Consider the following 27077-nt stretch of genomic DNA (forward strand, 5'->3'; position numbering starts at 1 on the left):
TAGCTGGAGGCACAGTCAGACTAGCTGGAAAATCAAGATGGTCTGTTTTTTTTTTCAAAAAAGTTTTATTGGCATATAATTCACTTATCATACAATTCAATCCTTCAATCATATTAAGATTTGTACAGTCATCATCGCTATCAATTTTAGAACATTTTCTTTTTTAAAAATTTATTATTGTTTGGGAGTTAATACATAGATCATATCGTTCCACAGTTCAATCAAGCATGTCAAGCAGAATTGTACAATTGCTACCACAGTTTCCAACCATTCTTTTTTTTCCTGGACTCCTTGACATCATCTCCCTTTTACCCATACCCGTAACCTGCCCTGCCACCCTGTATCACCTCCCACCCCAAACCCTGATTCCACTTGCTGCCCCGAAATAGGGTCACCAGTCCTTGGTTTTATATACCAAAACACAGAAAGGCATGTAACACAACTTCAAGCTGGTCTCCGCCAATGATTTAACACTCTGAGATTCACCCTAATATAAGCAAACAAAAACAAAACAATAAGACAGAAAATGTTGCAAACCAAATCAGGACCAGCATGCATCTGAAGGGTTAGAACATTTTCTTAAGGGTCTAGCTGTGCTGGCCTCTGCTATTTCTACCAGTTCCATTCTGTCTACAAAGGTCAAAAGCAAATATTTAATTTGATAGACTATTCCCCCAAAGATGAATAACTTGCATTAATTACGCGTTTACTTTATAACAGCCATGTAAAAATGCTTAACCCAATCATGTGATGGCCAGTTAAGTAAAAATGGTGGAGGGCATAGAACAGAAAGTGAAAGATTTCGCTTACACCTTGGGTTAGCTGGTCGGGGTCTGGAGTGAAGGTTGGTCACACGTCACTCGGTTGGAAAACTGTTACTCGTTAATTAACATTACAAAGACTCCATCAAGTGTCAGCGGTACCAGATCTCCCCACCCCAAGTCAGTTAGCAGTGATAATTAACCTTTAATCCTGAAGGGTAAAAATGGTGTGCACTTAAAAATACTGTCAACTGTGTTCGTTTGAAACCACCAGCCGCTTCCCGGGGGAAAAGACCAGGCTTTCTACTCCCAGACAACGTCACAGTCTGGGGAAACCACTACAGGGTCGCTGACTGGATGACCGCGAGTTGGGGGACAACCTCATCTAGCGGCGGTCACCGCTAGAGCGGGCGCTCCGGGCCAGCCCTCCACCACACAGAACGGCGGGGCCTCCGCGGCCCACAGCGCGGAACCCGAGAACCGCCCTTTCCTGGGAGGCGGGGCCGGGAAACAAACCGCGCACACCGAAGGCCAGAGCCCGAGCTCTTCTTGGAACTACCTGCAACTTCTCGAACCAACTCTTCCGGGAACGTCCTCACAAGCACCAGGAAGACTTGCGGACGCCAACTGCAGGGGGCAGTGGAGCGGCGCGGTGGGCGGGGCTCCCTCCTAGCCCGCCCCCTTTCCGCGCCGCCCGGCCCCTCACCAGCGTGCGCATGCGCAGCCCAGCCCCCGGGGGCGGGGCTGCTACATCCGGGTTTTTGACGGCCTGCGCCTGTTTTGTTTTCTTAGCAGAACCCGGGAGAAATTGAGGCGGCTCCGCGGGGCGCGACACCCCGCACCTACCGTACAGGTTGGGTTGGACGTAAGTAGCCACGCAGAGTGTGGGGCAGGGGAAGAGCCGCCCAGGCTGGGCCTGGAGCTGGGACTGGCTGCGAATGGCGGGCGTGCCGACAGCGTCTCGCCGGCACTCTCAGGGATGCTCAGGAACTCTTCTCAGGGGACCCCGGGGCCCGCGCTGACGAGTCCCGAGTCCGGTTGCAGCGGGCGGGAGCCGCGCCCGCGTCCGGCCTGCCGGGCTGGTAGGGGAGATGGGAATGGGACCACGCCCTTCCCTCCGGGAATCGCACAGGAGCCCTAAAAATCATTTCAACGTCCTGCCTTTGAGAGATGGGGAAACCGCGGTCCCGAGAGCCCTGTAGTCTGTCCGGGTCGCACAGCGAGGTGGCCAAGCTGAACAGTGTCCCAGACCTTCCAAGGCTCTGCCCACTCGGGACCCAAATTCCGAGAGTCTGGAGGGCCCACTTTGGGCGAGAGTGTGGCAGTCAAGCAAAAGTACACCGGGCTGCCATTTCTCCCAGGGAAGCATACAAGGAGTGGGTTTTCAAAATGGCATCTAATAATTGCCCCAACGGTTAGCCCTACATTTAATCAACAGTTTTTAATATTTAGTGTAAGAAAGCAGGGTTATCATTCAACTTCATTTACCTTTTTTAGTAATTGATACTTATCCCCAAAACAAACTCGGTGCTGTCTAGTAAATTCTGACGCACAGTGACCCTATAGGGCAGGGTAGAACTGAGTTTCCAAGATTGCAACTCTCTGAAAGTTGACAGCCTCGTTTTTCACCAGAGGGGTGGCAGGTGGATTTGAACAGCCAGCCTCGTGTTAGCACGTGTAACTCACTGTGCCACTAGGGCTCCTCAACAAGCGTGATAGTTTTGTGGGTGGATTCAGCCTTCTCTGTAGCAGTTTAGGTGTTCCTTGCTTATTGACAGGTTAACAATATAATACTATTTTTCATTCTCTGAAGTAGAGCTAAGCTGAGGCTGTGTCTTAGGAATGTTTTAAGTAGTTCATTAAGACCATTTGGATTTGCAGGATGAAGATGAGATGAGTCCTGTAAAGACTGGGAGACCTCCCGGGGCAGTTCTACTCAGTTCTGTAGGTTTGCTCAGAAGTGGAATCACTTGCTGATAGCGGGTTTGGATTTATGGGAACTTCCGAAGGAGCCCTCGTGGTGCAGTGGTTAAAACATAGGGCTGCCAACCAAAAGGTCAGGGGCTCTCAGCCACCAGCCTTGGGAGAAAGATGTGGCAGTCTGCATCCTTTGAGATTTATAATAGTATTGGGAACCTGCAAGGCAGTTCTGCTCTGACCTATAAGGTTGCTGTGATTCGGAATTGATTGGATGGCAGAAGGTTTGATTTCTGGTCATTTAAATAGTAGTGTCTTTTGGGGTATGAATTAAAATTAACCTCGGTGTTCCCATCTGTTAGAATTGTACGCTGTTATTGGTGTCATTGATTCAGCCCCCACATACAAAGACACTCTGTACAACAGAACAAAACACTGCCAGCCACGTGTGTCAGGCTTGAGGCCACGGTTGCAACCACTGGGTCAGTCCATCTCCTCTTTCCTCTGACTTTACCAAGCATGTTTCCTAAGAACATGGCCAGAGAATGGGCGATGGCCTCCTGCCACCCTTGTCTCTAAGGGGCATTCTGGCCACACCTCCTTCAAATAGACTTGGTTATTCTTCTGGCCGTCCATGGTATTTTCAACTTTCTTCCACAGCCCTATAATTTTAATGTGTCCATTTTTTAATGTACCAGTAGTCTTCGTTACTCATTATCCAGCTTTCACAGGCAGACGAGACAATTAAAACTGTCATTGCTTGTGTGGGTCAGGTGAACCTTTGTCCTCAAAGTGACCTCCTTACATTTTAACACTATAAAGAGAGTTTTTTGGTTTTGGGGGGGTAGCAGATATGCCCAGTGCGTCACATCAATTGAATCCTTGACTGCTGCTTCCATGAGTATTGATGGTGGATCCGAGCAAGACGGAATCCTTGACAACGTCAATCTCTTCTGTTTCTCCTGATGCTGCCCAGTTATGAGGGTTTTTACATTGAGTATATCCACACTCAAGACGTTAGTAGTTGATCCTCATCAGTCAAGTGCTTCAAGTTGTCTTTGCTTTTAGCAAGCAAGGTTGTATCATCTGCCTTTCACAGAATCTTGAATTAAAATGCATATGCTTTATATAGAAATGACTCCAAACAGGCACCTTTGACTGAGGAAAAAGGTGGGTGAAAGGGAGTGCTATGGGGGGAGGTAAAACCTGCCCCTGATGTGTTTAATCTCTTAGTCTGCGTGTGGAGAAACACATGCACACTAACAAAATGCGTAACTGCATGAGAGAAGCAAGTTTCATCTGAATACATGCTTAAGCCAGACAAGCTCTACATCGACTCTCAACTGTCCATGTGGAAATATGTAACTTAGTTTGATGTCATAATGATAGAGAAGAGCTCTTGTGTCTTAATAAGCGTTATAATAAATTATGAGAAGATTTACGTAAATTATATTAGACTACTTGGAAATAATATGTGACAGCTGTCAGGAGTTGGTCAATACGTGGCTAAAAAATTCTAGTACTTGGGCACTTAACTTTGTTTGTTTTACTTAAATGTATAAAACCATCTTTTATATTAAAAATACTTAAAAAGAGAGAATCTGAATGGTGTTGAATGGAAAACTGATTGGCTCTGCAAACTTTCACCCAATCTACAATAAAACTTTTTAAAAACTATCCAAAGGTTCCCAATTTTACTTTCCCAATTTAGGACATAGAAATTGATCAAAAGCAACGTTGTATATTCTGAAGAAGGATGTGAAGAGTAGGCAATGTGGGGATGTTTGACTCCTTGTGTGTAATTACATATTTATAACATTCATTACATGTATAGTTATGTGAACACCTTTATTGTTATCTCAGGACCGTGTGGGAACACAGTCAGATTTGAAGCAAGTAAATAAAAATACCTTATTTTCTTTTTTAAGTGACCTGAAAAAATGTCTGGGATTCTAGAAGGCCTGAGATGCTCAGAGTGCGTTGACTGGGGGGAAAAGCGCAACACCATTGCCTCCATTGCGGCTGGTGTTCTAGTAAGTGCTTGGATTTTGTAGTGTGTTTATATGTTTTGAAGGTTGTGTAATGTTTCAAAATGTGTACTGTTTATTTCTGACCATAGAACTTATTTTTATAAATGTTAAAATGTTACATTTTGAAAACTGAAATTAGGTTTTAAATTTAAAGTAATAAATTGGTTCGGCTTTTCACCTGCATAACAAAAGTACCGAAACCAGACATTATGTTTTATATATTGACTCTGTATGGATTATGACTCCTCATTAAGCTAGCAAGATGTGTTTAAGAAACAATAACGTTCAAATCAGTCAAGAAATAGTTCTCAGTAATTGAGTGCTAACATTCTTTTCAATCTCATAGAAAAATAACAGGAAGCTCATTTAAGTATATTACTTAGAAGTAATTTACAGTAAATAAAATTCTTATTTACACTGCAGATTCCTGAAGGGAGCTGATGTTTGTCATTTATGAGTTATTGGTATGATGTACTCTAAAGAGTAAATTTGAAATAAAAGAATGAATAAAAATCCGAGTTTAAATCTCTGATCTCCTCACTAACCCTGGACATGTATAGCCCACGAAAGTAGTTATCCTGTACTTTTCCCAACGTAGTGGAAAAATGTAACACTACTATAGAATGACCACAAGTGAGGATCAGAAACCTGTAGGATAGAGTCCATCTGTGCACAGCAGTGCCGCTTTCATTGATGCAGGCAGGCATGTCTCTCTCTGGTCCTCAGCCTCTCAGCCCTGAGGCCCCTTGGCCTTTGCTCTGCTCAAGCAAAAGTGCCACAGAGCTCCTTTAGTGCTGGGAACCCCCAAAGGGTGCTCTTCAAGCCACCTTCCCGCCAAGGACACTCAGTCTCACTCATTCCATGGGCTGGGAAGCCCACTACTCCATCTCTTGGCCTCTGCTTTGTCTCGGGGTCTGTCTCATCGACCCTGGGCTGCGCCCTCTGCTGCTCCACCACTTCAAGCAGGCATCTCAGGTGCAGTCCGCTGGTTGCATTTCTTTCTTGATGGCTCAGGATACTCTCGTTCCCCTTTCTAAGATGGGCCTCATTTCTGTACCCCTAGGTGTGACAAAACTGAGCGTTCTCTGAGTAAGAGTCCTTTACACCCTATTTGCATACTCCCACCCTGTCACTGTGTGGGAGTTAACAAAGTCTGTGCACAAAAGAACCATAGCAAGTAATTTCTTACTGTAGTAACTACTTACTGTAGTTTCTGCCCAGATGATAAAAGAGCTCTGTGCAGTTTTCATTATATTTTTCATTGCATATTTGTCCTAGATAATATCCAGAACTAAGTTGAGGTAAATTATAATTTTATATTTAATGTAAATTGAGGGGTCCTAGAGGCATAATGGTGAAGGGCATGGCTGCTAACTGAAAGGAAACCTATGTGCTAGCCTGCTTCCAGCAGGATTATTACAGCGTTGGAAGTTGTGTTTGTTCTGGTAGGTTTGCTGTGGATTGGATTTTAACTTAATAGCAATGAGCTTTTCAAACTTAAATTTAGCTTTACACTTGCAACTCTGTCAGTCGTTTGGACTGTGGTTCTGGGAGCGAGGGACACCCCACTGAAAAGCCTGCTTGTGCAGTTGTTGCTTCCTTCACAACACTGAGAATCGCTGAAATTCTTGATACCGCCATCAAATGTAAAATGCAATAATTGTTCTTCATAGCTGAGACTAATATCTTTCTAAAGGCTTATCATAATGAATCAGCAGTAGACTATACTTCTGTCAGGTGAAGCCTGAGTCATTTTTATTCCTTTATTTTGCCCAAAGATACTGTTACTTGTTTCTAGTTCTAAAATTAGATTGTAGACTGTATGTGTCTTTATCAAATAATGATCAAAATGGACTTAGAAAATAAGTACCTGTTAATATTAATTGCTGACAGATTTAAGAGGATCTAATATAGAACCTATGTTAAGCCATGTGCAAATCACGTACCAGACACTTGAAATTCATCCCATGGGATCTCTTTGCCTAGACGTTGCTCGCTGTAACCTGTAAGATATGAAATTATTGTCACTTCTCTTGGCGTTTACCACTTCATTTTGTGTGTTGGTGTTAGTTTTTTACAGGCTGGTGGATCATCATCGATGCAGCTGTTATTTATCCCACTATGGATGAGTTCAACCACTCCTACCACGCCTGTGGTGTGATAGCAACCATCGCCTTCCTAATGTGAGTGCCAGGGCTCCTGCTCTCTGCGCATGGGCGGTCACAAAGCGGGGTGTGCGTGCACGGGGGGGCCTGTCAGAGAGAACGCAACTGTTCCCAGTAAAAGCGCACCTCACCACCGTGTTGACTCTGCCACCTGGCTAAAGCTGAACACTCGTGAGACCTGGAAAATGAGACCGCCCCGTTGAGTTTCAGCTCTCACAGGTTTACTTAGAATTTTAAGTGTTATTAAAATAGCTTATCTGCCATTGTGAAAGTCGAATCGTAATGGAGAAGAAAAGCAGCAGTCCTCTTTTCTATTCCTTCTCCCTCTTGTGCCTCCCACCTTCTCCCAGCTACCCTTTTATTTTCTCACTTACGTCGGAAACCATGTCCTTGGTCTGAAGGCTTACTTCTTCATCCACACTCTTGTGGATAGAATCACGGGACAGAAAAGACCCAGGCCTTCATGGCCTCGGTAATCTAACAGAGAGGCAGGCAGTGATGACAGGGAGAGGAAGTAAATATATAGTGTGTTAGATAATGGAATGTGATAAGGGGAAGAATAAAACAGAGAAGGGGTAGATACTAATAGGGCGTCTAGAAATATCAAGGACCTCTAACAAGGCTGAAAAATGGTAGAGGACTTGGCTGTGGAGAGATAGAAGGCAGGTTCATAACAGGCTGACAGGACAACAAGGACAAGGCTCTGGAACAGCGGTTCTCAACCTGTGGGTCGTGACCCCTTTGGTAGTCAAATGACCCTTTCACAGGGGTTGTCCGATTCACAACAGTAGCAAAATGACAGTGATGAGGTAGCAACGAAAATTATGTTATGGTTGGGGCGTCACCACCACATGAGGAACTGTGTGCCAGGGTCCTGGCACGAGGAAGGCTGAGAACTGCTGCTGCAGGGCAAGGAGGCCAGGGTGGCTGTAGTGATGTGCTCAGGGGAAGTAGGCGTGCATGCGGTCAGAGAGCTAGAGAAGCGGAGCTAGAGTCTGGGAAAGCATTCTAAGGACTTTGCTTTCGTTGTGAGTTGAGATAAAAACTATTGGAGGATTCTGAGCAGAGGAATAGATATCTTAACATCAGATGAACTGCTTCCCGTTTCCATAGGATCATTTCTGTTGAACAAAAGTTCTCTGAAAAAGCAAGCATTATGTCATTTCGGCATTAGGACTCCATGCTGCACAAAGGAAACTTCAAATGTGCGTCCTCTCGTTGCGTTCCACCACCTTCTCAGGTCCAGACTGCACTCGTTTGCTTCCTGTGTGACGTTTTCCCGTACTCAAATGTCGTTTGTTCCCCGGAGCTTCTGGGAGCTCATGTCCAGGTTCTAGCAGAACTCCTAGAGGTGTTGTTTCCCCTAGCAAGTTCCTAAGTGATGCTGATCCTGCTGCGCACAACCACTGCATCTGAGAGAGCGTTTGGTTGAAGAGACTTGCTTAACGTCATACGAGCCCATTATTCAAGAGCCCTTAAATGTGAACACTTCAGTGTACTGTAACTGGCAATTTGATGTCATAATAGTTAGCTGCTGGGGGCAGAGACCCTGATTCTTGGCTTTATTTTACGTACACAGGATCAATGCAGTATCGAATGGACAAGTCCGAGGCGATAGTTACAGCGAAGGCTGTCTGGGCCAGACAGGTAAATGGTGCACACTGCATCTTACGCTGTATGCTTACACTGAAAATGAGCCATGGAGAGCCCCACTGACACAGGGATTCCAGTGGGAAAATGTTAAGCAGTTTAAATGATTGGGCTGCTAACTCTAAAGCCACAAGTTCAAGTCACCAGTGTTCCTCAGAAGAAAGACCAGGCTGTCTGGTTCCAGAGAGAGTCACAGTTTCAGAAACCCTGTGAAGGGTCACTGAGAATCAGAATCAACTTGACAGCAATGTGTATCTGAGGAGGCTTCTAAAAGTTTGGGAGAAAGTTCTTAATTCCATGAACTTGTTGGGAGGTGTGTGTGCGCGTGCGTGTGTGTGTGTGTGTGTGTCCGTGTCCTGTTTGGGTTTTTGTTTTCATTTTGAAAGGTTTAGTTGTACTTACTGGCCATAGGAGAAGCAACTCTGGTAAAATGGTCTTTTCTTTCAAGGTGCTCGGATTTGGCTGTTTATTGGGTTCATACTGGCCTTTGGATCTCTGATCACGTCCATGTGGATTCTCTTTGGTGGTTATGTTGCTAAAGGTAAGAGAAAAATAGAAGTTTACGTTTTACTTTTTGCATTAAAACTGTTGTCTTTTTTTTTAACTCTGTGGTTTTGATGCGAGTTTGCTAGAATTTTTGGTTCTTTTTAAAGAAAGCCTTTTTAATATAAATGAGCCAACTGCTAGCAATGTGTTCATGCCAGCGAACTGCCCTTTTTTTTTAAAACAATTTATTAGGGGCTCATACAACTCTTATCACAGTCCATACATATACATACATCAATTGTATAAAGCACATCCATACATTCTTTGCCCTAATCATTTTTTTTCTCTTCTTTTCTTTTTTTTACATTTTATTAGGGACTCATACAACTCTTATCACAATCCATACATATACATACATCAATTGTATAAAGCACATCCATACATTCCCTGCCCCAATCATTCTCAAAGCATTTGCTCTCCACTTAAGCCCTTTGCATCAGGTCCTCTTTTTTTTTCCCCTCCCTCCCCTCCCTCATGTGCCCTTGGTAATTTATACATCGTTATTTTGCGAACTGCCCTTATATATACATATATTAGCATAACCGCCCACATATATTAGCATACATGCTTATAGCTTATGTAAAGTTCTGTAGTAGTTTTAATAACATCTTACTGTGTTTTCAGTGACGGGATTACACAGCAGTATAGGTTCTCATCCAACAATTTGTATGCAAATTGTTTTCAGTGACACTGAATACTTTCTTGACTGTGCATGCCCCATAAATATTTTATTTGCTTGCTTGTGTGTTTTTAGAATCCCCTTTCTTCGGTGTTTTCGAGCTTGGCATTGACGGGGCACAGGTCCAAACCCTCTTTCTCTTTGATGCCCAAAGCCTCAAGCAGACTATATATGAAAGGTCTTTAAAGGTGCCTGGGAAAATGGAGCTAGAAGGGAATGGAATTTCCACATGTTCTTTGACGTCCACACACGTATATATGTGAGGGGACTCCAAAATGAAAATCATGTTCATTTTCAATTGTGTTTTTCTAGGGTTGTTGTGATGCGTGTGTGTATTGCTTAGCTTTAGGGCAGGTTTTGACTTACTGAATAATATTCTTGTAAAACTAATGTTCTGGAATGGAAATGTCCTCCAGGAAGACTCCTTGGTAATATGCCCTAATCTCCATATAAATAGAAATGTGCTTTTAATACTTAATGTGCATCTGCCAGGTAAGTCAGCTTGAGGCTTGCTTCTCTGAGATTCTTGGCTGGAATTTCACTCTGAAGAGGGACCTCAGAATACCAAGCACATTTCAAATGCCAAAAACTGATTATGCCGATCCTAATCCAAATGTAATATTTATGATGATTTTAAAATGAGACCTAAAAAAAAAAGAGACCTAACCTAGCTCATGTTTCTACAGAGATTTTTTTGAATACAATGAAAGTTTGGATTAAAAGGACGGCTTTCCTGATGGTTTTATTAAAATTCTTTTAAATTTGGCAGACAGGAGTGATAGGCATTTAACATTTTTAATACTGTTTTTCCTTTGTTTACCTAATTTATTATTCAAATCATGGTCCCCCAGATATTTTTTTAAAGAACTGAGCATCTCACCTCTCGTAAGTGTTTGGGTCTCTTTTCCTGTGACGATGGAGTGATGCCGCAGGGTGAGCCCCATTTTGAACCCTGTTGGTTTGACAATCCATGTATTAATTATACAAGCACATATGTTGCCATCATCATTTTCTAAACTTGTTCTTTCTCTTTGAGCCCTTGGTATTAGTTCCTCTTGTTTCTCTCCTTCCCCGACCTTCCCACCCTCTTGAACCCTTGATAAATTATAAATTATTATTATTTTCGTGTCTTGCACTGACGGCTGTCTCCCTTCATCCACGTTTCTGTTGCTCTTCCTCCTTGGTGGTGGTGGTGGTGGGGTATACGTCAATCTTTGAAATCGGTTCCCCCTTTTTCCCCCCTTCTCCCCTCACCTCTCCGTCTACCCCTTTGGTACTCCCATTTCTGTTCCTGAGGGTGTATTTGCCGGGATTCCATGTGTGGAGAGCTCTTGTCTGTGCCATTGCACGTTCTCCAGGCTAGCAAGGTCTGTAAGGCCTGATAGTGGGGGGTGAGGAAGCCTCAAGGAACCAGAGGAATATTGTCTTTCATCAGAGGTATACTGCACCCTGGTTGACTCATCCCTTCCTTGTGACTCTTCTGTGAGAAAATGTCCAGTTGCCTACAGATGAGTTTTGTGTCTCCACTCCGACCCTCCTCATTCTCAGCAATGTGGTTATTTGTTTGGGGACTTCTGATACATAGTCCTGTCGACACCTCATGATCACACAGGCTGGTGTGCTTCTTTCATGTGGGTTTGTTGCTTTTCTGCTAGATGGCTACTTGTTTACCTTTAACCCTCCACAATCAAAATGTGTCCAAGGGGCATTTGTGTAATTGAAGGGTAATATTAAAGAGACATCAGACAAGATAGGCCATGCTAATGCTTACCTCCCGGACAGCCATGATCTCAGCAGCCAGGTCTGTGCAGAGAGAATATATTTCCAACCAAGGCTTATGTACACTCGGGGGCTTGCAAGCTCCCCTAATTACAGGTAACCACATGCAAAACAGGAAGGAGTTGTACAATCGGAATACGACAGCAAGGGGACAAGATAGGGGTACACACACAATAGGAAGGGGAGGCCTAGAGGCACACATGTGACAGGAACACACATAGGTAACAAGCTGGGCGGACTCTAGAGTCAAGATGGCCGCTTAACCTTGGTCAACCCTGAGCTGGCTTGACCTTAGTGTCTCTGGGGTTTCCTTGAGGGAACCAGTCCATTACCCTTATCAAAAGGGAGTGGGCTCTACTTAAGGTGGAACAGCTGTAGCAGTTTACTTCCAAGGGTACAGTCTGTGTCTTAGGTTTGGCATATGTTATGGGGGGACAACCTGGGAATAACTTGTTTCCCACAAGATGCTATATCTTTCAATTGCCTGACCCCATCACCTTTCTTCAGCACATTTTCCTATGCACCCATTTTGTCTTCAGTGATTGTGTCGGGAGGGTGAGCATCACAGAAGGCCAGGTTAATAGAACACAATGTTCTTGCACCGAGGGAGGGCTTGAGTAGAGACCCAATCCGTCCACTTTCTCAATGTATTGCCATCTGGAAATATATGTGTCACATTCACCTTCATTTGCCTCTCAGTAATTCCTTTCGGCTAGATTACTGTTACTCCAACAGCACCTGGGCCCCTGCACCCCCTTCACCATCGATTTTAATTCCCCAGTTGTTCCCCTCTGTGGCATTGTTTGTTCAGGGCTCCCTTCATGCCCCCTCTGCGTGTGTCCCCCCCCCCCAAGTCTCCCTGGGACCATTGGTCCCGTTGCTTTCTACTCGGGGTTGCTTCTCATGCCTGTCTTATATGGACAAACAGCAAGGATGAAGACAGAACAAGAAGAAAATAAAAGAGAGAAAAAATCCACACATAATTCCAGGTCTGACCACTGACCTTTATGGTGATCTCCCCACAGTCCTGGGGAGCTCAGGGTACTGCCCCTCCTAGCCTGAAGTCTATTTTGGGGCCTCCTCGGGCTTTGTGGCTTTGCTCCCATTGCTGATCTGTTTTGTTCCCTTCTTGGTTCACCTCACTCCCCACAGTGTGTCCTCTGTCTTGTCCTCTGCCGCAGTATGCTCCAGCGAGGGGACACTGTGTCTTGAGCTGTTGTCGGCCCTGTGTCCCTCTCTGGACCTTAGCAGCTCTGTCCAGGGACGTGGTCTGCAGGGCTTGGTGCGCCAGAATGGGATCTAGTCCCTTCCTCTCTCTTTTCCTTCTTAGTTTGCTCCCATGTGGGCGAGTCAGGCTGACCCCTCTCCCCATCTTGTGACTTCAGTGTTGCCCTCTGTAGCACATCCTTCTAGGATGGGCTCAGTATATCTCGAACTGGGCCCTCCCGCCGTCCTCTCTGTTCAGGAGTTGCTCCATGTGATAAGGTTGCCCTCAAGGTTTGGTGCGCCATGGTGAGGTCAGCGCTCCCACTCCCTCTCCTGTGGAGACAACAACAGTACCCTCCCCCTGGGTGGGTTAGTGTCCTGCTTCCCCAGTGCCATCGTCTCTCTTCTTTTTTTCTATTTTCTCTTTCTCCCCATTTCCCCCTCTTTATGTTGGAGTGACATGTATATCCTTGGGCTTGGTTGGTCCCTCAACCTGTCTTGTATAAAATAAGTGGCTTTTCTTATATAGCCCCTAGGCTGCTTGAACTTGCCTCAGTGGACTCATGTTGTGCTTGTCCTTTGGGATTGGCTAACTTCGCTCAGCATCATTTCCACCTACTTTTCCCATGAGACTGTGCATCATGTGATCATCAGTGATTTTTAGGGATGCGTTGTATTCCATTGTGTGAATACGCCAGTTTTCTAATCCACTCGTCTGTCAATGGAAATTTAGGTTGTTTCCAATTCCTTGCGATTGTGCACTGCACTGTAACAAACATTGGAGCTGCAAAGACTGGTCATGGTCTCTTTCTTACCTCTTGTGGGTGTACGCTCAGTAGAGGATTGGACAGCATTTTAAAACAAAGTCATTTTGTGTGTGATTCTCTAAGTTGTACACAACGTGTTGATTATAGAAGCTGAGAATACAAAAGAGCTCCAAGAAGAAAGCAGAAATGGGCGATACCGCATCTCGTGCAGGCACAACACTGCTAATAGAGGCTTCGGGTCCTGTCTTCCTCTCCTCCGCGACAGACCTGTACGTTTGCAAAGGCGCTTCCTTCTGAGGGTCTCTGTGGCAGCGGTTAGTTCCTGTGGAAGAGGAAAAGGCCCGTGCAGACTCATGTCGCAGTGCGAGCCTTAGCAAGTGATCGTTGACCGCTCCCGCAGTAGACACGCACGCGCATTTCAGTTCCGGGTGAACCAGACCTCCCCCTCTTGTCTGTTCAAAGTCACAGTGGCTTCTCTACAGCCAAGCCAAGCCCAGGCCTGCGCCAGCCTCCCAGTGGTTGTCAGGGCTGCGCTCCATCTCATCAAGGGTCTGCCTCTCTTTCCGCTGAGCGGCCTCTCCTGACATGCCCTAAGTGTGCTAGATGAAGTCTCGCCATCCCTGCTTCTAAGGATCATTCATTTCAGCTGTACTTCACCCAAGGCAGATCTGTTTGTTCTTCTGACTGTCTTTGGTACTTTCAGTGTTCTTCCCCAACCCCATAATTCAAATGCAACAGTTCATCTCCAACATCCCTTATTCAGTGTCCAACTTTCACATGCTTATGAGCAGGTTGAACCCTGGCGTGGGTCAGGGGCACCTTAGTCCTCAAAGTAACATCCTTCTCTTGAACACTTGACGTTTGCCCCAGTGAGTTAGGAGCGCTCCCTCCTTTTAGGCACTGGGACCAAACCCTGGGTGGGTAAGACTTGTTACAGGTGACACACCTCTCTCTCTCTCTCTCTTTCTCTCTCTTCCAACCCCACCCCCCACCCCCCAGTTGATCAGCAAAGCCTCCTGACTGGTGGAAAACTGTATCCTGACTCTTGTTTTTCCTGGGTTCTGAAACATCTCCATTGCTTCCACCCTGATTCAATTCATTACACTCTCATCCTGATATCCTGAAATAGCCTCCTACCTAGTTTTTCTCCTTGCCCCCTTTACTCTGAGTACAGTCACTAGAGTGGTCTTGTTACAGTATGTCACCTTATGTCACTTTTTGGCCCAGACCCCTCCAATGGTTTCCTAAGTCACTCATTACAAACCAGAGCCCTTCCTACAGCCTTCCAGCCTCTGTAGGGGCTTCACCCCATCCACCCCCCCCTTCCCCTTGCTTTTCTCTGCAATCCCACACCAGGCTCACTCCCACCACACAGCTTTTGCGCTTGTTTCCTCACTCTAACCCCTCACTCCTCCTCCTCACCCAGCTGATCTCATGAGGTCTTCTTGGCCACTGGAGTTTCTAGACCTCCCCTGCTTAATTTTTTTCTACTTATTTGTTTATTCTGTTTATTGTCTAGCTCTGTTAGAGCAAAAAAATTGTTTACTGCCATATCCTCAGCACCATAAACAATGTCTGGTTCCTCATTGCTCACCCAGGAAGTATGTGTAAGATGGAGGAAGCTGCCATTCAGTAAACCAGGCAGGCTGTTGAATGTATTATGCTATTTAATACTCAAACCAACTGTAATTACTAGAAAAATCAGTTTTGCAAGCCAAGAAACTGATACTTGCCAGTATATCTTGAAACTAAATGAATTGAGATCATAAGCCTCTAAATATTACAACTATTTTTACAGGAAAACCCACTGTGTACCCTGGAATTGCTGTATTTTTCCAGAATGCCTTTATCTTTTTTGGGTAAGTCTGTTTCACATTCTTTATCCTATCTTTTTGGTTTTTGTATAAAAATATGTTAAGTTTTTAATAGATCATTCCTTCTGCCGATTGCTATATTTGGTTTCATAATTTACTCCTGTTCAATGCCCCTCCCCCTTGTTATTGTCATAGAGTATGAAGAATGAAGATGAAAGGATATTTTCAATACATGGGGCTGGTATGCTGCCAGCTTTGGGACTTATGTTAATTTTCTTAAGTGCCATTACGCCTCCTTAAGTGAAGAAATGTGATTCATGTGGTTTTGTTACATAACACTGCCAGTGTTCATTTTAAACCTAGGTCCCTAAGAGTTGGTTTTAGTGGAAGCCTGCATAAAGGCTTTTTTTCCCCCTTAAAATACGGTTCTTGCTTGCGTATCATAGTTCTTTATCATTTTAGTGCGTTTTGAAGTGGTGGGTGAGATTAGTGGCATGGAGGAAAAGGCCCAGCTGGGACCCAGTTGCAGATAAGATGATGGCTGTGAATGCCTGCCTCATTGCTGGGAGGCCAGACCGTCACTAGACAGTGTCCGCTGGTCCTGATCACAAGGGGAGAACGCAAACAGAATTCCCAATTCTCACGGATCCCAGAGAGTCCATGGAGGCCCTGGGAGAATCTTTCAATTTTTTTTTTTTTTAGTTCAAGGATTGTTTGTTGGCCTTTAGGAGTGTTTTCCAATCCAGTTTGTTGGGGCACCAAGCCCTGGCCCCAAAGTCCACCTTCGGCATTCCCTGGGGACCTTGACGCTCCATCCCCTTGCTGTTTTGCTGCACTCCCCCAGTGCTTTGCCTCGGTGTGGTGAATCTTTCAATCTTAAACCAAAACTGTTCCCCGGAGTCTTAGAACTAAACACTAGTGTAAATTAGTGCTCCAGGAAGACTGCCTGCCCAGAGCATTGTGCTCTGGCAGATCTAGCAGCAGGGAAGAGAGTGCCAACAGTAAGTGGCACAGTGAGGGGAGGTTAGGGGACCGTGAGTGTACGTTAATGGGAGAACCACTCAGAAAAGGAGGATGAGAAAGGCTGCTCCCCCCAAGAATGCACTCAGGGTCCCTGTAGAAATTGTCCTTGCAGAAATTGTTGTCGTGGTCTATGTTCTGCTGAACATGTTCTCAACAACAACAAAATTAAAACTCATGAAACCTCAGTACTCTTCTCTAACATTTATCCTTTCCTGGAAACTCACTGTCCTCAATCCCAGTGTGCCCCCCCCACACACACACTCAAACTCCTAACGCCCCCATACACACTCAAACTCCTCCCCCCACACACACTCAAACTCCTCCCCACACACACACTCAAACTCCTCCCCCCCCACACACTCAAACTCCTCCCCCCACACACAGGCTCAAACTCCTCCCCACACACACACTCAAACACCTCCCCTACACACACACTCAAACTCCCCCCCACACCCACACACTCAAACTCCCCCCCACACACACTCAAACTCCTCCCCCCACACACAGGCTCAAACTCCTCCCCACACACACACACTCAAACTCCTCCCCACACACACTCAAACTCCTCCCCCACACACACTCAAACTCCTCCCCCACACACACTCACACCTCCCCCCCACTCACCTCCCCCCCCACATGCTCAAACTCCTCCCCCACACACACACACAAACTCCTCACCCCCACACACTCAAACTCCTCCCCCCCACACTCAAACTCCTCCCCCACACACGCACATACTCATACTACTCCCCACACACACACTCAAACTCCTCCCCCACACACACACTCAAACTCCTCCCCCACACACACTCAAACTCCTCCCCCACACACACTCAAACACCCCCCCCACTCACCTCCCCCCCACACTCAAACTCCTCCCCCCCCACACCTCAAACTCCTCACCCCCACACACTCAAACTCCTCCCCCACACACTCAAACTCCTCCCCCCCACACTCAAACTCCTCCCCCACACACATACTCATACTACTCCCCACACACACACTCAAACTCCTCCCCCACACACACTCAAACTCCTCCCCCACACACCCTCAAACTCCTCCACACACACACTCAAACTCCTCCCCCCCATACACTCAAACTCCTCCCCACACACATGCTCAAACTCCTCCCCCACACACACTCAAACTCCCCCCCACACACACTCAAACTCATCACTCCCACACACTCAAACTCCTCCCCCACACACTCAAACTCCTCACCCCCACACACTCAAACTCCTCCCCCCACACACTCAGACTCCTCCCCACACACACGCTCAAACTCCTCCCCACACACACGCTCAAACTCCTCCCCCCACACACACTCAAACTCCTCCCCACACACACTCAAACTCCTCCCCACACACACACTCAAACACCTTCCCCCCTCCTGCACACATACACACACTCTCTCTCTCTCAGACTCCTCTCCAGCCCTTGCACCAGGTCTCTTGCTTTTGTAAATACTCAGCTGTATTTTCAGTGACAGCACCAACAGGGAACACATGCCAGACATTGGTATTTCTGTGTGTCTGAGGAGATGGTGGTTTTCATCAGATTTTCAAAGACGGCCTTAATCCGGAAAAGGTTCATTAGTTGGCAGTTCTAACACAGCCGCCTCCTGCGTCCAGAGTCGAATTGCACCTTGGGTTCTTCCCAGCTGTTAGCTTTCTGAAGCAGATCACTGCGGGGGCAGCTGCAGTGCCACCCTGTGACCGCTCCCAAAAGATTATCTGCCAGTCCTCTCATCTACCCTCACACAGAAACGTAAGCAAAATAAAAACCCGTCTGACGTGAGCCTCTCTGAAGTGCTGGCGTGCTTTTCAGCACCAGCAGCAGTCGGCAGTCACACCAATTTGGTTCTGGCATTTTTTGCAGTTTTTAAAAATTGTAGAAATGAGAAACAATGTGAACTTAGGTGTGGCAATTTTAGACGGAAGAAGTTGATAAAATCCTTCAGTTTCTGCCTCACTAGCTGTGGTGGTTCGTTCCTAAGTTTGAAGTAACAGTTGTATTGACTGGGTTTCCGTGTGTGTGGACAGATTCCTATCACAGACAGCACTGTACTTCAGGATAGATCCTCAAATCCACACTTTGAGGATGAATGCCACACCCTCTCTGTCTGTCATTCCCGGCATAGTAAACCGGACGACTACCTGATTCAAGATGGCCACTCCCTGTTCATTTTAGCTCACTAGCGCCTAGGATATCCCTCTTTCTGTGACTTTTCATTAATGCTCTTTGATGGACAGACCATCAGTTGCTCATGTGAGCAAGCTCAGGATGCAGTTGAAGAAAATTTAAAAGTCCACAGAGCCAAAATATGACCTTGAGTATATGCTGCCTGAATTTCAAGAGCACCTGAAGGACAGATTTGATGTGTTGAACACCAGTGACAGACCTGATCAACAGCGAGCTGATGTCAAGAACATTACACACGAAGGAAAGGAAGCACTCCACACTGCCCTGAAAGCATCAGAGGCCCCGGGAAGTGAAGGAACACCGATTGACATGTCTCCACAAGCTGATGGCGCCCTGGAAGCAGCACCCAGTCTTCTATGCCAAGAAATCTGGAAGACGGCCTCCTGGCCAGCTGACTAGAAGAGGCGTGTATTTGTACCCATTTCAAAGAAAGGTGACCTAGCAGAATACACAAATTACACATCAGTATCAGTGAAATCACATGCAAGTGAAATTTTTCTGAAGATCTGGCACAACAGTTGCAGCAGTGCATTAACAGAGGTTCAGGCCAGATTCAGAAGAGTCATGAACAACGCGTGTAACTGATGGTGTCAGATGGATCGTAGCCGAAAGCAGGAAGCTGTTTCCTTGTGTTTTCTTAACGACGAGGGTGTTTTTTTTTCAAAGCTAGGTATTTAAATTTTTTACAAAACAACTTTATTACCTTCAGAGTACTCTCCATCACACTTAATACATTTGTCAAATCTGCGATTCCATCCTTGGAAACATTTTTCAAACTCATCTGTTTGGATGGCTGGCAGCACCTCCCTCTTTTTTTTTTTCGTCACTTCCTCTATCTCTTCCTTCATAGTGGCCAAATCGCTGTCCTTTCATGTCCCTCTTCATTCACAGAAACAAAAAGAAGTCGCATGGAGCGAGGTCAAGTGAGTAAGGTATGTGGGGCAAGAGAGGCAGGTTGTTTTTTGCCAAAAACTGTGCACTGAGATGGCTGCGTGAGCAGGTGCATTGTCATGGTGGCAAAAGCAGACCCCTGCCTGCCACGGATCAGGCCTTTTTTGTCACACACTACTATGTAATCTCAGAACCTCTAAATAGAAAGCTTGATTAACAGACTGACCTGGTGGAACAAACTCCAAATGCACTATTCCCTTCATATCAGAAAACCAAGTGAGCTTCAGTTTTTGTGAAGTACTCCCTCATATGCAAAGTTTCACCTGTGTGTACAGTAATAAACTATGGAGAGTGGACAGTGTCTCTTTTCAGTGTTGATCATTGTGTTGTACGCACGCAAAACCTGCGAGTGGATCAAGAGAATACTGTGTGGTTTAACATCAAGAATGGTGTGTGCAAGCGATATACCCTCTTTCTATTTTTGTTCATTCATTATACTGAGCAAATAATCATGGGAACTGGATTCTATGAAGAAGAATGCAGTATCAGGATTGGAGGATGACTTGTTAACCACCTGTGATATGCAGGTCACACAACCTTGCTTACTGGAAGTGAGGAGAGCTTGAAGCTCTTGCTGATGAAGATCATAAAGACCCAAATCCTTACAACTGGACTAATAGGTAAGATCATGATAAATGGAGAAAAGAATGAAGTTGTTGAGGATTTTATCTTGTTTGGATCCACAATCAATGCTTTTGGAAGCAAGCAGTCAAGAGATCAAACGACACATTGTATTAGGTGAATCTGGCCCAAGACCTCTTTACAGGGTTGGAAATGCAGAGATATTACTTTGAGGACGCAGCCATGGTGTTTTCAGTGGCTTTATATGTACGTGAAAGTTGGACACTGTATAAGGAAGACTGCAGAAGAGTCGATGCTTTTGAAATGTGCTGGCAAAAACACTGAAAGTAGCACGCCTGCCAAAAGAACAAGCAAATCTGTCCTGGAAGTAGAGCCAGAATGCCCCTTAGAAGTAAGAGTGGAAGGTTCGCTTGTGTCCTTGGGGCATGTTGGCAGGAGAGACCAGTCCCTGGAGAGGGACATCATGCCTGGTAGAGCAGAGGAAGGCTCTGGCCTGACATCGAGGCTGCGACAGTGGCTCACACATAACAAGGGTGGGCATGGTGCCAGACCCTGGCAGTGTTCTGTTCTCCTCTACACTGCAGGCTTGCTCTGAGTTGGAATCGACTGACAGCATCAAACATCAGCAGATCCAACAGGATACGTAACCTCTTTGGGTCATAGTTTGTGGCCTGAATCTGGACTGAAACCCCAAAGGGGGCAAAAAATACAAATATACACAGACAGACTTCAAAGGTTTGTGGAAAATTCCACTATTTTTTATTACACCTTCCCAGTATATATTGAATTACATGTTGTATACACATACACATAAATATATGCCCTTTATACATATATAATTTACTTTTCTATTATACTTTCCCAGGAACTTTTTGAAATCTTAAATATAAGGCCATTATGCAGAAAATACATTTTGAGCAATTCTTATGTGCTAGGGCCCATCCACAGTGCTTTACCTGTACAGTCTCCTCAGTGCTCCATCTGCATGCTCGTTTTACAGAGGGCAAAAGGCCCAGAGAAATTCGAAAGCTACATCGTGAATAAACTCTTTAATTTTTGAAATTTAAAAAAATGTTATTATAAAAGACAGTTGGAGAAATATAAGCTATCTCCAAAAGTTCCTCTTAAAATAATTTTTAACTCAGAACCTCATTGTTTTTTTTTTAATTTATTTTTTTTGTGTTTTTGTTTTCATTTTTAAGAAGTAAAAAAAGATCATATTTCGTTTTTACAGGAAGAGTCACCTCATAAAGCCCCGTATTACCATGGACCGCTCGAGCCGGTGGAGCCCGAGTGTTGTCAGTGTGTCTGAGAGAGGGAGACCCTGGAGTGGTGCTGGTACTCGGGTGTCTGAGACAGGGAGACCCTGGAGTGGTGCTGGTACTCGGGTGTCTGAGACAGGGAGACCCTGGAGTGGTGCTGGTACTCGGGTGTCTGAGACAGGGAGACCCTGGAGTGGTGCTGGTACTCGGGTGTCTGAGACAGGGAGACCCTGGAGTGGTGCTGGTACTCGGGTGTCTGAGACAGGGAGACTCTGGAGTGGTGCTGGTACTTGGGGCTTTCTCTGCCTCTCCGGCAGTGCCAGGCATCCTCAGCTCCCATCTGCACGGCATGAAGGACTCTCTGGGGATTGAGGACCCACAGCTCCAGCCGGGGCCAGGGCCAGGCTCAGAGACACTGTGAAAGGCAGAGCCCTCAGCCTGTGAGTGACACAGATATCCGCCATCTTTATTTTCGTCTTTACCCAGCCAAGCATGAGGGATAAAGGAAATTCCATCTTGAGATGCTGCTTTTAGCAAAGAAGTTACGTCTGTTGTGGCAGGGTGAAGCAGGAGATTGAGGGGAATGAATGGAGATTTCTCTCTTCCAGTGAAGAAGAGAAATGAAAACCCACATAGTAGTCCCCACACTGCGCGAAACACTGGAAGCTTGTCATCGATTGAGGAGTTACGGTAAAGACTTTACGCAGGGAGTTCGATTAGCGTCTCCCTTTTTCTCTGTTATGCCCCAAACCTAAAGTGGTTTGTGAGAATACACTACAGGCAAATTGCAATTCAGTGGAACGAACTGACGTTTTGATGGGAAGCTTTGCAGCAGATTGCTTGCCACCCTGCCTGTGACAGACCGGTTCTCAGCAGCTGCTTAGAAGGAGTGTCTCAGAGATCAGAAACAGATGTGGTAGGGCCAGCAGTGCCCGTCTGACAATGGAGGAGGCCCTGGCTCTCGCCCAAGAAGCGAGGCATTTCACATTGCTGGCTAGGATCTGAAATGATCCTGTCTATTTCATGCTTGCTGGCAAGAGGAGGCCCTGAGAACAACTCTTTCCAGTGGAAGAGCAGATCAAATCACCTTTAGGAAGCTTATTAAAATTTTATAAAGAATAATTCTGAAGCTTTTATAAAGATTATAGATGACTTCAGGTTGCTTCCTCTCCCCCGCCCCCTTAAACATCACTGAAATATTTACCTTTGTGACAGTTTCATGAAATGGTCGCAGCTGTGGATTTAGCCTGCAATGCACTGCTCATCGGGAACCAGAAGAGAAGCCAAGAGGAACACCAGCGTGTGCAATGGAGATACCTGTCCTCCTCCACTGTCGCCGCCCGCACGCTCACCCTTGCCCCAGCCAAGCCCTGCCCAGTCTGCCTCGCTGAAGCCTGTTCTCTCTCGCCCAGCACCTCGCTAATATTTCTGCCCTCACTGCCTCCCTCCGTGCCACCTCCCTCACCCCCATTCTTCTTCCTAAAACACCCTCACAACTTCCCACCACCCTCTTAGAATCTTCCAGAACTCTGAGCGGACTACACAAGAGCTCAAAACTGCCAGTTGCCAGGCCAAATTCTGCCCACAGTTCATTCTTATTTAGCTTGTACCATTTTTTCTCTCGTTTCCCTGAGCCAACAATTAAAAATCAAGAGATTTTGCGCACCAATCCGCATTTGGGGCTTTTGAGAAAGCTACAGCTCTGAGGGCCCTGGACGGCAGCAGTTCGCCAGGGCTGAGCAGTGATTCTTTTAAGTGGGGAGGATTACTCCCACCGTACCCCTGTCCAGGGCCTGGGACAGGCTGCCCCTTCGGGAACGCACGCAGTTGGCACTTAGCCCCGACTCATCTAAGGCACCTGAAATCCTTGTGGACGTTTTCTCAGCTCTCGGAAGTTGGTCTTCTAAATCTTGACACCTCCATTCTCGTCTTCATCTCTTCCCGACACTGATGAAGCCAGGGTGGACTCTGCCTTGTTCTTTTTGGTGGCTAGAACTGCCCTCCGGCCCTTCTTAGATTGAGACCTGAGAGCACCTGCAGGCCCGGTTTCATCTCCGCTGAAGACAGCAGTGAGGTGTGCGAGGACACGTTCCCGACACCGATCACCTGCTCCTTTCCTGAGTAGTCTCACATTTCAGTTCCCTCTTCCGAAATGCCCTCCATCATCCCACCAACTCTTGTTCCTGCCAGCCTTCCATTCGACCTCCTGCTTCTGCATCAGACCCACCTCCAGTGTCACCTCTCTCAAGCCTTTCCTAACGCTTCCAGGCAGACGTAGCTGTCTACTTCTATGTTTGCTGAACATTTGGCATGGACACCCCTTCCCCCCAGTATTTCCACATTGGCTCTTCAAGAGGGTCAGCTGCTAGAGTGCAGGAGCCACATCTGATGTTCCTGGAAAGCCCTGGCACATAGATCCGCCTGTGGAGTGAGCTGGATAAAATCGGATGTATGATCATTACATACTGACTAGTGGTTACCTTTTTTTTTTTCCTAATTGCATTTTTTTCTTGGATTTTTAAAAATTTAAATCATTTTATTGGGGCTCATACAACTCTTATTACAATCCATACATACATCAATTGTGTAAAGCACACTTATACATTCGTTGTCCTCATCATTCTCAAAATTCACCTTCCGCTTGGGTTCCTGGAATCAGTTCCTCGTTTTCCTTTTTTCCCTCACCCTCCCTCCCCGCTCCCCCTCTCTTATGAACCTTTAATAATTTATAAATTATTATTTTATCTTATACTGCCCGGCGTCTCCCTTCACCCACTTTTCTGTTGCCCATCCCCCAGAGGAGGTTATATGTAAATCCCTTTTCTACCCACCCTTCCCTCCCAGTATCGCCACTCGCCCTTGGTCCTGAGGGGTTCATCTGTCCTAGATTCCCTGTGTTTCTAGATCCCATCTGTACCGCTCTGCATCCTCTGGTCTAACCAGGTTTGCAAGGTAGAATTGGGATCATGATAGTTGGGGGGAGGAAGCGTTCAAGAACCAGAGGAAGGTTGTGAGTTTCATTGTTGCTACACTGAACCCTGCGTGACTCATCTCCTTCCCACTGCACCATCAGCCTTCTTCACCCCACTTACGTGTGCACACATTCCTCTTCAGCGTTTATGTGGGCAAGGTGATCACCCAATGATGGTTTTTGTTCCTTGGTGTCTGCTACTTGATCCCTTCAACACCTCGTGTTCACTTAGGCTTGTGTGCTTCTTCTCTGTGGACTTTGTTACTTCCGAGCTAGATGGCCACTTGTTTTCCTTCAAGCCTTTAAGACCCCAGACGCTATATCTTTTGATAGCCGGGTACCATCAACTTTCTTCACCACGTTTGCTTATCCATATGTCTGTCTTCAGTGATCATGTCGGGAAGTTGGGTATCATGAAATGACCCCTTAGCTGAGCAAGGTGCTATTGTATTGAGGGAGTGTGCGCGAGGAGGCTCAATGTCCACCTGCTACCCTACTACTGAACCTATAAATATAGGCACATAGGTCTATTTCCCCCATAATCATAAATATATTTACGTATGTACATGTCTGTATTTAGGCTTCTATGTATGATGCCCTTTGCCTCCTACTCCCTTCCTCTTCCTTTCGCTTTCCTCCTGTCCCACTACCATGTGCAGCCTTCATTCTGGTTTCAGTAATTCCTCAGTTACCTTGCCCTTGGTCACTCCCTACCAGTCCTCCCATCCCTCCCTCCACTGGTTTTGAGCCACTCATTCATTGTTCCCTTGTCCCTGGGTTGGCCAAGACCTCCTCCCTTCCCCTACCTCCCACGCTCTCATGTCCCTCTGGGACCGTTGGTCCCGTTATTTTCTTCTCACATTGTTTGTCCAGCCTATCTTGTCTTGGTGGACCTGCAGATATAGTAATATGTGCATACAATTGCGGATGGCTTTGACAGCACCAAAGTGGCTCATAAGAACATGGCAACAACGGCAGCAACACTGAAACGCTGACAAAAAAGTCACTGACAGACAAAATTTAAAAGAAGAGAAAAAAAGAAAAAACAAACACAAAAGGAAAAAAGAAGCCTGCTAGTAGTTCAAGGTCTGTTTGTTGACCTTTAGGAGTGTTTTCCGGACGAGTCTGATGGGGTGCCACGTCCTGGCCCCAAAGTCCATCCTTTATACTCCCTCGGGACCTCCTTGCTCTGCTTCGCCCACTGCTCCATTGCACGCCCCCAGTGTTTGCCACAGTGTGGTGGGGCCAGCTCAGTCGCACATCCCCCACTGTGTCTCAGGTGCTGTCCCGTGTAGGGCCATGGGTCAGTGCAGGATGTCACATCTCACAATGGGGCCGGCTGTGTGGTCCTCTCTGTACAATGGGCCCTCTGAGCCGGGCTGTCGTCCTCTGAGCTTGGTGGGCCCAGGTGTGCTCCGCTCCGTTATTCCTCCTGCCTTTGCTTCAGCTTCCTTCTGGGTGTGGTGTGGTAGGTCAGTTCCCTTCCCACACCAGACGATCTATTTTCATTGTCTGTGGTACTCCCTTCCATGGTGGGGGTCAGGGCCGGCGTATGGTCCAATCTCTTTGTGGATTCTTCTGCGCTTTACGTTGCCCTCCTGGTTTGGCTTGTCATGGTGGGGTCCGTATGCTTGTTCCAGTTCTGTGGGGACACAACTAATACTCTCCCCCGGTGGCTTAGTGCCCTGTTCCCCCCATGCCATCCACTTGGTTTCTCCACACCCTGCTTCTCCCTCCCCCTGCCCCCTTCCCCTTGGTTAACGTTTTTAAAGTGGCCTGTGCCTCCAGTCGTCTGGTGTTCAGAGCAGGCCTAAGGAGGATGGGAGTCAGCTGAGCGCAAGGAAGGAGTTTCTTCCGTCGGAATGGCCACTTTGTTTGGATACAGTCTATGATTTGTTTTATTCCAGCCTACTGATAATATTTTGTGTCTAGTTTTTCAGTGTTTCTTAGAATCATCCAACCCTTTCCCCAAACTCAAGTAATGATACCCTTTCCTTGTTTTATTCACAGAGGACTGGTTTTTAAGTTTGGCCGCACTGAAGACTTATGGCAGTGACCGTGCATTGTACAGCTCCGCAGCCCTGTCCGCTCGCTCCCAATCTTTTGTAATGTTGTTTTCTGAACTTACTTCTGAGGGTAGTCTCGGCTAAAAGCGCTCTACTACTAAAATCATGAGAACGTCCAGTGGAAACAACCAAATTCCCACCTAACTTATACCAGGTTAAAGGAAAAGGTTTCACAAGGGCAGTTTTTTATCAAATTTTATCATGGTATGTAATTTGTAAAAATAAAAAATTAAGAAAGAAATGATGGCTCTGCCTGTATTTGTCGTGTCTAAGGTTGCTAAATGGCAGTTCAGATCTCCGGAGAGTCTGTGCATGTGTTTGCACGTGGCATCATCAGTGTTACATGGTAAAGGAAATACATACCTATTATTCTTAGAACACTATTCAGCCAGCACCCCCCCCACACACAAACATACACACACACACACACACACACACTTTGTTTTGGGTTAAATCATGTCAGCAAACCTTCTGTAGACATCACAGTGTGACTAGCTCTGAGGGCTTCCCAAGCAGTGAACCAGACACGTCAGGAGCGAGGAGTCTGAGCCGGTCACGTTCCTTCCATGGGGATCCCTTCCACAGGGCTATTATCACTGGGAAGTTGGGGACACAACTAGCCCTGGTCCTGGTGGGATGCCGACGGCCATTTATAGCCACCCTTGAAGGAAGAAGAAGAGGAGGGGAGTTGATGCCGCAGCCCCTT

The 27077-nt window shown here is 46.3% G+C and overlaps 1 protein-coding gene across 1 annotated transcript; it reads left to right on the forward strand.

Annotated features, from left to right (window-relative positions):
• Window positions 1-1470: 1470 nt before the first annotated feature.
• TMEM50A (transmembrane protein 50A) lies at window positions 1471-26612 on the forward strand. Its single transcript, XM_075552599.1, has 7 exons — window positions 1471-1626; window positions 4607-4711; window positions 6779-6891; window positions 8453-8520; window positions 8972-9064; window positions 15299-15359; window positions 26316-26612. The coding sequence occupies exons 2-7, from the start codon at window positions 4619-4621 to the stop codon at window positions 26359-26361; spliced, it is 474 nt and encodes a 157-aa protein (XP_075408714.1). The 5' UTR covers window positions 1471-1626; window positions 4607-4618; the 3' UTR covers window positions 26362-26612.
• Window positions 26613-27077: the final 465 nt, after the last annotated feature.

The sequence above is a fragment of the Tenrec ecaudatus genome, chromosome 1, assembly GCF_050624435.1.
Source record: "Tenrec ecaudatus isolate mTenEca1 chromosome 1, mTenEca1.hap1, whole genome shotgun sequence".
In the NCBI taxonomy this organism is placed as follows: Eukaryota; Metazoa; Chordata; class Mammalia; order Afrosoricida; family Tenrecidae; genus Tenrec; species Tenrec ecaudatus.